At 41.5% G+C, this 14,662-nt stretch overlaps 1 protein-coding gene across 1 annotated transcript in view; it reads left to right on the top strand.

Annotated features, from left to right (window-relative positions):
- The window catches only part of CXXC4 (CXXC finger protein 4), a 51,245-nt gene extending 37,053 nt beyond the window's left edge, over window positions 1-14,192 (top strand). The window contains exon 2 of the mRNA XM_053403921.1: window positions 10,255-14,192. Within this exon, the coding sequence (XP_053259896.1) occupies window positions 10,255-10,299 (45 nt within the window). The 3' untranslated portion in view covers window positions 10,300-14,192. The remainder of the gene's footprint in view (window positions 1-10,254) is intronic.
- Window positions 14,193-14,662: the final 470 nt, after the last annotated feature.

Below are 14,662 nucleotides of genomic sequence, written 5' to 3' on the forward strand. Positions count from 1 at the left end.
CTATGTTCCTTAACTTGTTCCTTCCAACAGCAACCCTGTGAGGCAGATCTCTGGGATTGCCATGGAGAAGTGTGGCTGAGAAAGCATGAATTAGGTCATTCAGTCAATGCATTACAACTTCCACATGGAAGCTATTTTAAATTGCACTGTGTGGCAGCTATTATCATGTGGTAAGCTGATTTTATGCATTGGTGTCAATGTCCTTATTATTATTATTATTAAGTGGACTGTCTTGGAGAAAATGCTAACTGTTCAGTTGCCCATAGAGCAATTTAAAGTAGTTTACATGTAATATTTGCAGTGTCTGTACTCATCCTTCATTATCAACACCCAGGCAATTAATTAATGGCTGAATCTTTCTGGAATCACCACAGAAGCTGCTTGCAGGGTGGGACAGAGCTGCTATTCTAGCTGCCTGGCAGGTGAGTCAATCTGGCTTACTGGTGAGGAGAGAGGTGAGGCAGCAGAGAGGTCAGCATGGTGCAAACGCAGTAGCAGAGCTAATCTGGCACTCCTGCCAGTGCATTTGCACCATGCTGACCTCCCCGCTGCTGCCCCCTCCCAGTAACCAACAGGCAGAGAAGTAACACAGTGTCTCTGCCTCCCAATGCTAGTATAGCGGCTGTACCCCAGCCAGCAAGTTGCTTCCGTGTATCTGGATATATATTTATTTATAAATTACATTTTTATCCTCCAAGTAGATAAGGACAGCAACACTCATGGCCCCCTCTTTTTTATCCATATAAAAAAGTTGGTGAGGGCATTTGGTGAACTTCATGGCTGAGAGGTGACTTGAACCCACACCTCCCCAGTTCATTCTAGCTTTCATTTTCTACAGTATTTTATTTATATCAGAGTTGCTATGGGGCAAAGTAGAAAGGCAATGGCAGCAGATCAACTATAGCTCAATCTGCAGTAGATCAGCAAGGGTTTCTGGCTCCCAGTTGTTTAACAGCAACAATGAAATGGATCTCCCACCTAAATTAGGCTACTTAAATTAAGAATGCTAACCAGGACTATGAGCACAGTTCTGTTAGGGTGTCAAAAACTGATTACTTGGCTCCTGATGGGCTCAGAAGCACCTTGCGATTTAATTCCACGTCTTTTGCACTTGGTTCCAGTTGGTGGATCTTGAGGTTCTAGTAAAAAAAGAAAAAAGAAATACAGTGTAGATGTGACAAGTTTGAATATGCCCACCTCTGCCTTAGAGCTCGAGATAGGCCAATCTGTCAGTTTTGGGTTCTCACTTGTTTTTTTCCAATTTGTGGTTCAGTTCTCCATATTACAACATTAATTTGTGAACCCGCCCCCCCCCCCACTGCAAAAACGTCCTTATAATAATTCATCAGCATTTTAGTGACAATTTCTCCTAGTATACACATCTTTGTATGCAATGTTACTTACTATACACAGTTTTGCAATCAATTATCCCTAAAACAATGCAATTTCACATGCACATTTCACTAATATCTGTACTTTTATGCACGCTTTGCTGAGCATGTGCATTTTTGTACACATTACTTGTACACGTTACATTGCGGAATTTGGAGGAATGCAAATTTTGGAGTATGAGTGTGCTTCAGGATAGATTGATTCACCTTTATATGAGAACTAAAACAAATTTCCCACCCATCTCTTCTTAGAGCTCAGACAGACATGGGAGGTTTTCAGCTGTCATTTCTGATCTCCAAGCCCCAGTTTTGTACGATCCAGGCCTGGGGCAGATTAATGAGAGCCAGGGAATGAAGATCTTGCCAGGGAAATTGGCACTGCGCTCTGATCATTATCCCCACCACTCATCCTGCCTTTTCTCATTGGGGTAGAATGGAAGCAGGGGAGCTTATGCAAAGGACTTGGCAGGATGCCGACGTTCCTATTCTAGCTTCTGGGGTTAACAAATGGAGAAAGGTGGCTGAGCTCTTTGCCCTCCAGTTCCCGTCAATATTTCCCACATCTGGGTTATAAAAAGAGAAATATTACAGAGAATCTTAGTCCTTCCAAAATAGCATTTTGCAAATTTGGAGCTAAGGTCTGATTGACCTTTATTTGCTCTCGATTGAGATGCCATGTCTGATGAAACATGCTGTAGCAAGAAGAAGAAGAAAAAGTCAACCCAAATCCTGTCATTTTCAGGGGAAAGGTGGCTTTTTTAGTTCTTTTCGATACCTTGCTCAAACAAAGGTGTTATTTACATGTACCCCCTTTTATGTTCCTTTGAATTTGATTTGGGCAAACGTGAGTTGCTTGGCATCGTTCTGAACTCAATATCCTTTTATACTCAACTTCTTTATAAATTATACATCCATGTGCTTGTTTACTATCAGCAGCCATCTTACAGCCTGCGCACTGCTGCATGAAAAGGTCTGGCAGCAATATGTGCCGTGCTCTTGGTAGCTTTGAAAAGCATGTTTACTTTGCTTTAGTACTAGTAACACCTTGCAACCTCAGTGTGTGTCAGTATAGAACAGGGATAGATAGAGAAAATAAATTCCTACCCTGGGATTCACCAGTACCAAAGAAAATCAGGAAATTCAGAATACCTTTGTGAAACAAAGAAATCTGCAAGTCCTCAGAAAGTAAATATGATTCCCTGCCCCCATATTTAACTAATATAGACATAGAAAGATTGGAGGGCAAGGTGGAGGGAGCAGGCAGTTTTTACAACTGCATTGCTTAAGTGCTCACAATGGCTTTGTTAGGGAGGAGGATGGGGAGAAAAGCAAAACAATTTGGTCCTGCCTGTAGGAGCAATGAGGGAGAATTTCAATTCATTTTGCATATAAAGGTGAGCCTATCTAATCTGCAGCTTCTGAAACAATATGGGAACCAAAACTGAGACATCCCAAATTCACTTGTCTCTGGATTTTGCAATGTAGTCTTCCAGCCAAGTAATGTGTACGAAACTGACATGCATGTACAATATTTGTATATATATATTACTGAAAATAGCATACAAAAGTTCATTATATTAGACACAAGTGCTTTGCAAAAATGTATGTACTGTATTAGATAAAATTGCATACGAAAAAGTGCATATTAGGAGAAATGTGCACTAAAATGCAAATTTTAGTGGAGAACTGTCTGAGAAATTGAGAAAAATCTACATTTCGCCCATCCCTAATCTCCAGTGACCTTCTTGGATACCCTGCCAGTTTCAGTGGCTACCAGCCACCTCTGAAATTCAGTATCACAGAGTAGACTGTAGTAACGTAGTTTTAGAGAGAACTCAAACATAAATACTGGGACAATCTTCTGCCATCTAAATGAATGGCAGCTACATGTGAGCATGATGAGGCTCTTGAGCACATTCTGTTCATGGAATCATAGCATTGGAAATGATTTCGGAGTTCATCTAGTGCAACTCTCCACTCAGTGCAGGCCCTACAGTGCAGGATGCAATTCAAAGCGGAGATATTCTCTGTTGCTTCAGAGGGCAGGTCTAAAACTAATAGGTGGGAATTGCACGGAGGCAGAATTTCCTAATTAGCAAAAACTTCCCAATGGGGAGAAGCATTCAAGAGTGCATGGGACAGACTGTCTTGTGACACTGTTCACGGGTATCTTCTAAGCAGAGGCTCAATGGTCATCTGTCAAGGATACTGTAGCAGTTGGTTGGATGGTTGCACTTATCAGACCTCTCATCACTGACATCACTCTGCCTTACCAGGATGAGGAGGGACAAAATGGCTGTGAGGTCAGTATGGTGCAAGGGCACTGGCAGAACCAATTCAGCACTGTGCAAATCTGACATTGTATTACTTCACCTCTTCCTCCTGGTAAGCTACAGCAATGAGAACAAGCTTTTTCTGTCACCTGCATGTTCTGTCCTACTGTCAGTCCATCCCTTAATCTCCTTTCCATGCTACATGTACCCAGCTCTTTCAACCATTCCTCTAAGCACAGTTTCAATCTTGTCCTCTGGACATGCTCTGCAAAGGTGTTGTGCAGCAGAACATCTGAGCGGAATGGCGGATGTGCCCATAAGTAGCGGAGGCTAAAAAAGGATCTCTTCCATCCTTCTGCTAATGTAGTAAACTAAGTGGAGCCTTTCCATGTAAGCTACACCTGAGCAAAATGGGAAAAATTCTCATTGGTCCACTGCGACCAATTTGTGGATAAAGTGGTTCATAACTGTTCTGACTTGGATTCTTCATTGTCAATATACCTCTGATAGCTGCTTATTTTGTTATGCATTCTTTTCAGCTGCAACCTGAGAATCTGGAGAGGATATGAGGCCCTAGATCCCTGCTCATCCTGGCTAGTTTACAGAGGACAGGCTCAGTGGGTGTAATAAGTGATTAATGCTTCCCTGAGAGACAGAGTGATACAATCTGTTTAAAAATGCAGTGGTTAGACTTCTGTTTAAGAAACACTCTTGAGATCCCATCTTACTGGATAATTACTACTCAGTATCCAATATTCCATTCTTCTGTGAGGTGCTTGAACAGAGTTTGAGACACAACTCCAGGATTCCTTTGATGAGATAGAATATACTGACCCACTCACCCTGTCGTGGGGATTTGAACCGCCGACCTTCTGATCGGCAATCCCAAGAGGCTCAGTGGTTTAGACCACAGCGCCACCCGTGTCCACTATATTACATCTCAGTTTGGTGACTGAAATGCCTTTGGTTGCCCTCTTGGGTGATCTGCTCTAAGAATTGAACAGGAGGAATTCATTCCTACTGGTTGTGCTAGACTTCTCAGCAGCTTTTAATGCCTCCTGCAATAGAAGGTATGGGGAGCCTATGGCCCTCCAGATGTTGGACTACAAGTGCCACCATCCCTGACCATTGGCTGGGGCTGATGGGAGTTGGAATCTAACAACATCTGGAAGGCCACAAGTTCTCCGTTCCTTAACTGCAGTACCCTTCAAGTTTGTCTTGCTGGGATGAGACTTGAGGATACTGTATTAGTGACTCCATTCTTTCCTGGAGGATAAGATTTCAGAAGGCTGGTGCTGAAGAATATCTGTTCAATGCCTTGGCCTTCAGAAACTTTAAGAGAGATCCCTCAGAGATTTGGTGTTGGCTGTCATCAGTATGCAAATGCCCCTCAGTTCTGTATCTCCCTTCCATCTCAGTTTGGGGAGAGCTTCTAAACCATTATCTGAGTGGACAAACACCCAGATAAGATAGAACTGCTCTAGATTAGGAAGGTGGCTGGCCCAGCGATGTGAGCTTTTTCTGGAAATGATTGCACTCCCCTTGAAAGACGAGGCTCAAAAACTGCGTCTGGCACTGGCATTGCACTTAATTCCCACATTGCAGCTGTGGCCAGAAGTTCTTTTGCTCTGCTTAGACTGGTGCGGCAACTGTTCCTGTTTCTGAGAAGAGTGGACCTGTCCACAGTCGTGCCTTGTTTATGTGGAGACTGGATTACTATAACATGTTATACATGGGGCTGCCTTTGAAGACTGGAAATGTCAGCAGTACCAAATGCTGTGTGTGGTGCCATGCTTTTGTAGTAGCATGCCGCTCCGTTGTTTTACCAGCCCCATTGGCCACCAGTCTGTTTCAGTGCACAATTCCAAGTCCTGGTTACTGTCACCTTTAAAGCACTAAATAACTTAATACCATGATGTCTAATGGGCTTCTGGGCCCTGTCTTAATCTCCATATCTGTTTATCTGAGGCAGCCCTTCTGTGCATTATGTTACATTCTGAGGTATGCTTGGGATGCAGAACGGGTCCTTTTTGTCATGGCATCCAGACTACGGAACCCCCTGGGAGGTTTCCTTGTCTCCTTCTTTCCCAGTGTCCCACTGCTGGATGAAGACCTTGCTTTTCCAATAAGCTTTTAATTTATCTGTTGTTTCATTGATGCTCTCTGTTTCTCTAATTATTGACGGTTCCATTTAATCTGCTGTCTTTTAAATATTGTTTTTCTTATTGACTTAATTATAGTGTATTATTGATCATTAATTAATTTTCTGTTTATGTATCCCGAGGTAGCCACTGTGATGCTCTCCAGATGTTGCACTGCAACTCTAATCAGCCTCACTTACCATGGCCAGGTAGATGATCAGGGTAGATGATGGTAGATGGTCAGGGATAATGACAACTGCAGACCAAAAACATATGAAGGGCACAATGTTACAACAGATGATGTATGACAACCTGAGTGCCCTAATTTTGGAGGCAGAAGGGAGGCTATAAATTATGTAATCCATAAAGTATTAAAAATACCTAATTAGTCTACATATATTTTAGAATGGACTAAGGATCCATGTACCTTTTAACCTACTGGTTGCTTTCAGACATAATGTCAAACAACGGTTTGGTGCTATGCAAACGAACCTTGAGGAACCCTAAATGCACACACCTCTTCTCCCCTCCTGTCTCCTCCTGTGCAATAATTTCCTGCTGCCTGATCCTGGTTTGTTGCTTAGTGCAAACCTTAGTTTCACTGATCAGACACTGGCAAACTCTGATTTGCCTGAAACCAGGACTGAGCATCAGGGAATTGCTCCCCATGAGGCGAGGAGAGCATACAGGCACAAGGTTCCTCCAGGTTTCTTCATGTACCACAAAACCGTGGTTTGACCTTATGTTTGAACAACTGCTGGATATCTCATTTTAAGGAATATATCTCCCCCCCCCCATATCGGTTATTAAAGAGTTACATATTAGAAGTAAGTTAGGACAGCTAGCATTTACCCCACAAAATTTTACTGATTCAGGGAAACACTGAAAAGTATTTACTGGGGCTTTCTATTTAGCTCCACCTCAAAAGTTACAAGATCATATTAGAGACATTTCAGAGGTGTTAGGAGATCCCCTATTCCCTTCATAGGGGTACAATTCCCAGAGTGCCTTGAGAAGTGGGATTGATTGTTAGATCACTTTGGGAATTGTAGGTCTGTGTATGTTTCAGCACCAGGGCTGGATTTAGGTTTGATGAGGCCCTAAGCTACTGAAGATATAATGGGGCCCTTTATATGTCCAGCTGTCCTTTGTCAACAACAAATTGTCACCGTTTTTTTGTGTTGAATATATGCTATATGGTAATTTATGGACCTAATAGGTATCTAAAGCCATTTGCACATAACAAATTGGAGTCTATACAACACAAAACACTGTTGCTGTATGTAGGTTTTTTTTATCTTATATTTTGGAAATGTACATCCAGGGTTTTTTTCCTTTAAATTTTTTGGAGGCCCCCAAGAGAGTGCGGCCCTAAGCTATATCTTGTTTAGCTTATACGTAAATCCATCACTGTTCAGCACCCTTAATAAAGTACAGATCCCAGGATTCTTTGGGGAGGAAACCATTACTATTTAAAGGGATATTTCAACTGTATAGTGCAGAAGGGGCCTTAATGCTGGTGTTTTAAAAGAAAGGGGAGAGTGGGGTGCAGACAGAGGCATCCATACAAGAACTCTAAGCAAAAGCTTACTATCTTGTGGCTCTGTTACTTGTTGGAATTATCAGTGGTGCTCTTTGGACAAGCAGGTGCCACACTGCTTCAAAGTGATCTTGTTCAGGAACAAACAGAAATGGACACAAATTCACTGTCTATTTTCTTTCCCACACCCACCCTCTTTTTTGCGGGTGGTGGTGTTTGCTGAATGAGCAGTTGCTTTGCTTCAGGCATGCCTGTATCCCACCAGCTTCATGTACCACCCTGTACAAATCCAACTCTTTGACCTGCATAAGTCACTAAGACTTGAAGTATTCCCCTGGGCTGCAATCCTGCACACAATTAAGCTCCTTAAATCCCATTGAACTCAAGGGGATTTAAGTGGCCTAACCATAAGCAGAATTGCATTCCAAGTCAAGAGCTTATATCTAGAGTAGTAATGTGTGATTATTTGTCATCTACCCAGGACCTTCTGGGTATGTCTACATTCTATCATAGGAACATAGGAAGGTGCCTTATGGTCGATTGGTCTAGATGCTATAGGGAAACAGTTCCATTGCTGTACCTAGCTAAGGCAATGGGCCTACTCTAGCAGCAGTTCACCAGGGTTCCATAGAGGGTCTTCCCCAGCCCTAGCTGAAGATGCCAGAGCTGGCACCTGGGAGCTTCTGTAAACCATGTGCTGTACGACTGAGCTATGCCCCCCTCTTTCAATTTGTAGTGAAAGGATGTCAATATGTTAATTATACCCAGCTCTGATGTTTGTTTTCATTTCACTGAGGTTCTGCAGTCTTAATGTTTACTTGATCTCTCCCTGTGATTGGGAACTGGATGTAGGCAAGCCTCAGCAGAGCTAAAACCAGATAAGGCTGAAAAGAATGTTTGCCAGCATACTTGGTGACCAGTGCTCTGGGGACTGAGGGAGCTCAACAGCCTTTTAGTCAATCTCGTAATCTTGGATGGTGTGTTGTTGTTGTGCTATTGCTGCTGCTGGACTGCTTATTATGCTAATCAAGTTGTGCAAAAGAAGGTTCTTTCTTTCTTTCTTTCTTTCTTTCTTTCTTTCTTTCTTTCTTCAGATACTACTTTTCCCTGTAGCACAATGACATAAGAAGTTTCATGCTGCCATAATGCAGAAACTCTGTTCTCTCTCTAGCATCTAGCCTTTCCAGATGCAACATTTAACTGTTCCATCCAGAGAAGCGAATGGACATTTCCAAGTACACATTATAATGCACACAGGGCTGTATGAGAGGGTGACAAAATAAAGGTGACCGATTGCGAATACACTGGCCTAATCTCTCAAGCTATCAAAAGAGCGAGAGAGAGAGAATGAGAGAGGGAACAATCATGGTCTATATACCACAACAATACTGTCACCTTCATCATTTTGTAAAAGTTTTGGGTTAACTTCTGAAAGCAGGAAGAGAGAGAGAGGGGGGGGAATTCACTTTGTAGGAAAGTTGCTGTGTTAGACTATAGCAGACTATTGCAAAAACAACCTCAAAGGTGAACTTTTTTTCCCATGAGATGAGCTTGCTGTCATTTATCCAACATAGGATGGTACAGGTAGAAGGAAGATTGGAATGTAATGGCAGCTCTTGGGGTGATATGCAGTAGACTGCCAACTTCTAATGGTTCAACAATAGCAAGTGAAAATGCAAGTTTAAAAAAATTCTGCCAAGGTTGACCATCTATTGGTTAATCACCCATGTCATAGCCTCCACGTTCCTTACCTATAAAATATGAGTATTAACTGGTTGCCAGTGATCATGTCTTTGCGTAAATCAAGTGACCATTAGAATCTTTTACCTGTGGTAGCTCAAACATAGATTTGTGCATTTATGTTCAGGTCATCACAGTATCTAGCTCATAGGGTGCAACAGGTAATTGGTGAGCCAGCATGTTGCACCTGCCTTTACCTCCAAGCTGCAGTTTTGTACCTGACTCCACTTGGTGAACCTTGAAGTTTTAGTAACAAAAAAAAAATCCCTTAGGCTTGAAGCCTGAAGTCCACTAAAGCTCATGCTACAATAAGTTTCTCAGTGATGGATCTTGATTTAATCATACTTAGAGTAGACCCATTGGAATCAGGGGAACTTAAATTCATCATGACTAACTGAAGTCCTGTGGATTTCAATTGACTTATTCTATGCATGCCTGTGGCTGCAGTCCTAGCCCTACTTACCTGGGAGTTAGCCCTATTGAGTTCAATAGGACTTCCTTCTGAGTCGACATGGTCAGGATGGTACTGTAAGTCTAGCTCCAACCTTTAGACTTTAAGCTGCCACAGAACTCCTTTGTTTTGATGTGTAGTGGGATGTCTTTGGCTATTTTTTTAATTAAATGCTATGCTGTAAATGTGTTTATATCCTACCTTTCTTCCACCTTGGAATCCCATCCAGGCACTGGTTGGTCTCAGCCCTGCTTAGCTTCAGCAAGGTTGTAAACTCATATGCTTTTAGACCATATACTGGGACTCTATTACTATCTCATTTAATTTTTTTGTTACCAAATATGTGCTTCCATGGCTAAATAAATAAATAAATACATCTCAATCACATATACATTCATCAGAAGGGTGATGTTTGGTTTCCAATTGGTGGAACCTGCTTTGGTTGCCAGCGGTTCCTCCAACAGCGGTTGTGAAATAAAAGGGAGTTTTTTTTTTAAAAAAAACAACCTGATTACTAAAATGGCACCTTTGCTAAGCTGAGGTTTTTCTTTGGATAATTAAAACATCACAAGGTGTTGTATAATACCTAGATAACTGGAGAGCATGATTGACACGTCAAGGCAAGAGCAAAACAAAGCAGGTGAATGAGAAGAAAGAACAAATCTTACAATGCACAATGGAAAGAAAGCTTAACTTGTTTTCTTGCTTTTTTTTATAGAGAACACCAGTTCCCAGCGCCGAAGCATTCCGATGGTTCTTTTAAGCAGTAGTATTATCTTATTTTCAAGGCAGCCTGAAGTGAATGGCAAGCTAAGGTCTTGTTTTAAGAAACTGCTTAGTCCACCACTGAAGAATATATTCAGATAACTATTTTCACTTATGTATAGGGGTTTCCTCAAAAACAAAAAACAAATTATGAAGTAGGGTGGTCTCCGGGTAAGAGGGGAAGGGAAAGCCACTTTGAATAACCCATCGGCGATAATGCAGACGTTTCTCCCCACTGAAATGCCTGAACATAAGATAGTACTGTTTGAGCTCCTAATTCATCATGTTCACGTTCACTGTCTTGTGTTTTCATGCTGTTCAGAAAAACCCTCCTTGCGGTCACTTGTCCGTCCCCCTCCACTGCTGCCCACCTTTCCCCAAATGACCCAGTTGCATTTTTAGCAACTGGTTCCAGTTTTAGCTACCACCGTTTGTTTTCCTCTCTGAAGACCCCCCCCCCCCAAATAAGGGAACACGCCATACCAGAGGACTCTAACCAGCTCGTGAGGGCCACTCTCTTATCAGGAGACCACCACATCTGGGACCCTGGGGGAATTGGCCAGTTGACTCACATTCAATACACCAATTCTTTCTTTGATGTAATTTAGCTATACTAGTGAAGTTGTTGTCTATTTTTAAAGTGGCTGTAAAAAAAAAAAGTTTGGGTAAACCCCTGCTATAAAATAATGTATCTTTACAAAGTACCATATCTATACTTCATTTTCCAATATATGTGTTTCAGTACTGTAAACTGTACAGATAGCAGCTTGTATTTTGTGTGTTTAGACACAAAGAGACAATCACGTCTGAGCGTCTATGGAGCGTAACTGTTTGTACACAACAGTGTGGTTCTGCAAGTTAAATCCGGAGCAATAAATCCAAGTTTTTAAGTATTATTTCTGCCAGTTGTCCAGTAGCACCACTGTTTTTACCGTTTATACCTGATGCAAAGTTGTGCAAGACATGTGCAAGATTATTATGCACCCAACAAATACCTTTTGGACCATACTGTTGTATGAAAAGGAAAGACATAAAATGTAAAAGTTAATTGTTTGTGAGCACGATATTAGAGTAGCAAATGCTTAATTGCGTTGCTTCGGAAAGAGCTTTACAGAACAGGATCCGTCCAAAGCATGTACATTTAGCAGACCCACTTTGCACTGCACCACAAAATAGAGTTTACAGCATAAGAGGACATACAGAAAGGATTTAACAGAGAGTTATATCAAAGTTGTTGTAGGATACAAAATGAAAAGAGTACCAAACCTTATTTCGGGGTGGGGTGGGGGAGATGGAAATTTGTCACTCAATATATTTACCTTCCCTCTGGAAGTTGTTTTATAGAACTTTCAATAGGATTTTTTTAAAAATACCCTTTATAATGTATCTGAAACTATTTTTGCCCTATGTGCAACATTTATTTCTTAGAATAGTTTGTAAGGTTAGATGGCATTGCATCATCTCTGCAGGTCATGAGAGCCTGAATATCTTTATGGTGTTCACAAATATTAGCACTTCTAATGCAATTAAAATTGGGGTGGGGGTGTGATTTATACTTTTCTCTGCCTAATTTTGCCCTGCTGGCCCCACAGCGGAATTACTCGGCATGGAATTTTAACTGTACCGACAAACCATTGGCTTTGCTGATTAGGCTCTGGTTAAATCGTTCATAGCAAAATCCCATACATGCCCATTCATAAGTAAGCCCCCCTGAGTTCAATGAGATTGAACAGGTAACTGTGCATAGGATTGCAGTCATTTTTTATCATGGGGGAAACTCACAGGCTTGAAGAGTATTAGATGTTTTGGACAGCATCAAAGAGTTTTGATTTAAGATGAGCAGAAAAGGCCACCACAATGAATCACTTCCTCTCTCTAGCTTGTTTTCAGCTGCCTTTAAAACCAGGAGGATTTTTAAAAAAGATTTCTTTTATCATATCAATTTTGTTTAACCCTTGAAAGTAGCATTTGAGGAGTAACACCAGAAGAGTGAATTGGTTCTCTCTCACTACACAGTAAGGACATAGCTCTGGCTCAGGCAAAGTGCTGCACCATAGCTTAGCATTACAACAGCAAGCCTAGTTTCCACCCCAGGACTATGAGCTTCCTCTGGTGCAACCATGAGGAGTTTGAAAGCTCCCACTTGCATTTTAGTACAATACAACTTGCTTTATCCTTGAAACCCAGACAAATTCAGGTTAATCTTAACTATAGTTAGTGGAAACAAGCCAACTTTAAACCATGGTTTATAAAGATAGGATGTTTTCACGAACCATTGTTAATCTTTATTGCACAGCATGCTAAACCACATGTTCTGACAGCATGATAAACTGGGCTTGTCTTGGGTAATGTTAAACTATGGTTTAGTTTTATGTCTGACAACACACTTACATATTATTCCCAGAATTAGTCTCTTTGAAATCAATGGAATTTAAGGGTTTAAAAGAAGCTCTTGAGGCACATTATTTTCTCTTAGTTCCATGGGGTTAACTTTTTGAGGACTGTGTGTGCAGTTCCAGGTTCTTTTCACAGCTCAGCTTTATACATCTTTGGAACATTTTCTCTATGGCTTTCTACTGGAAAGCTCAAATGAAAGGATACAATCTTGCTATGAAGAGTTGTAGTGTATGAGAAGTGCTCGTGTGAATGTTCCCATGTCCTAGTAGGAGACACCTACCTCTCAGCTGGGCTACACCTTTGAATTAAATAAATAGGTTTGTACCAGGTCCCTGTAAAAGGATGTGTTCAAGGGCCCTTCCAGGCAGCTTCAACTGTGGAGACAGGAAGCTTCTAATCCCTAGACTTTGGACCCAAGTGTGTGGTATTTTGACACACAATGATGCCTCTCAGGGCTGGTCTAGGTTTTTGCTGTCCAAAATGGCTACTATACATGTCCTAAAAGGTAAGCCACAGCATGTCCTGCAGCACCACACAAGTACACCTCTTGAACTATAAGTAACTTCCCATGGGAACCTTGTAGGCATCTCAACGTTGAAGGACCAGTTTGGGCTGGCTTCCCAAGATGCCTTTGGAAAAGATCTCTGCCCTTCCCCGGAGACACTTCCTGCACCTCTGGTTGAGTGCCATCCTGGATGAGCCCTTGAAAGTTTCTCTACTTTAAATCTACATAAGTGGGGAAAACCAGGGGACCTGTCTCCTGGGACCCTTCCCCACACCACACCTCTCAGCAGCCCCATTTCACATCTTCCCTGAGGGTTTTTGCCTCACTGAAGTGTATCCTTGAACTCTGATGGTGCCTCTTGTTTACCCGAATGGAGGATAAAGAGGGGTGTGCAAAGGTGTATAAAAACAAGCTTATCGCACAAAGATCACAATTCCATTCATTGATCTGTTGGCTTTTGCCTCTGGCCCCATCTACCGCAGGGATGTAGCCCTCAGAAGCTTTCCCTGAAGGAAGCATGGGAAGAGAAGAAACCCATATCCTGCTCTAGAGTAAAGAAGTTGTATATGGCCTTTTTTCACTCCGAGAAAAAAAAGCCCCAAATTTTTTATTATTATTAAGAAACAATGGAATACAACAAATGCTTGAAGCCTTACTGACCCAACTGGCTGTTGAGCTTGCCTTGTTTGGAAGACCTTTTGTGATCGCGGTTAAAAGTAGGGACAGAAAAATTCAGTTCAGGCTACGTTAGGTGTACAATGATTCATAGCAATGTACTAACTGTCTTAATACCCTGATGTTGCATGTGTCAATGTGGTTTCATTTCTGGGTTTTTATGTTTTGTTTTGTTTTGTTTGATTGATTTCGGAAGAACTGATGAATTTGTATATCGTAATTGTGATGTTTTTTACATGTCAAATCCGAATGGTTAAAAATTCCAAAACTGTCAATTATTATTATTATTATTAAAAAGGACATGGATACATTCACTTGGATCCCCGCAATTATTATTATTATTATTATTGGAATTTCTTTTAGTCTATGTCTACCAGCCTTATCAAGAATTTTTGTTTCATTGACACACAATTTGTATGATGTGTAGTGCATATATTTAGAGTATTTTAGTTGCAAGTGTTTTGAAGAAGGAAATCTCTTTTCTGACCTCTTCGCCTCTTTTCTCCTGTATATGGTTATCATTTGTAACATTGATTATTGTTAGGGGTTTGAATCTCATTTGTGTTTCCAAAAACCTCCTCAAATGATTTAGGCTGCAATCCTAACTGGTGTGTGTTGATGGGGGTGGGGGAGAACAAAGGTGGTTTGACCACCTCATCCAACATTCTGCTAGGATCTCCTGGCTTGCTGGGTGGTAGTGAAGGCATTGGAAAACTCTACACATACATATCTTAAATTTTTTACCTCCATTGTTTCCAATGGGAGGGGGAAAGGAGGGTGGAGT

This window comes from Podarcis raffonei, chromosome 9 (assembly GCF_027172205.1).
Source record: "Podarcis raffonei isolate rPodRaf1 chromosome 9, rPodRaf1.pri, whole genome shotgun sequence".
Classification (NCBI taxonomy): domain Eukaryota; kingdom Metazoa; phylum Chordata; class Lepidosauria; order Squamata; family Lacertidae; genus Podarcis; species Podarcis raffonei.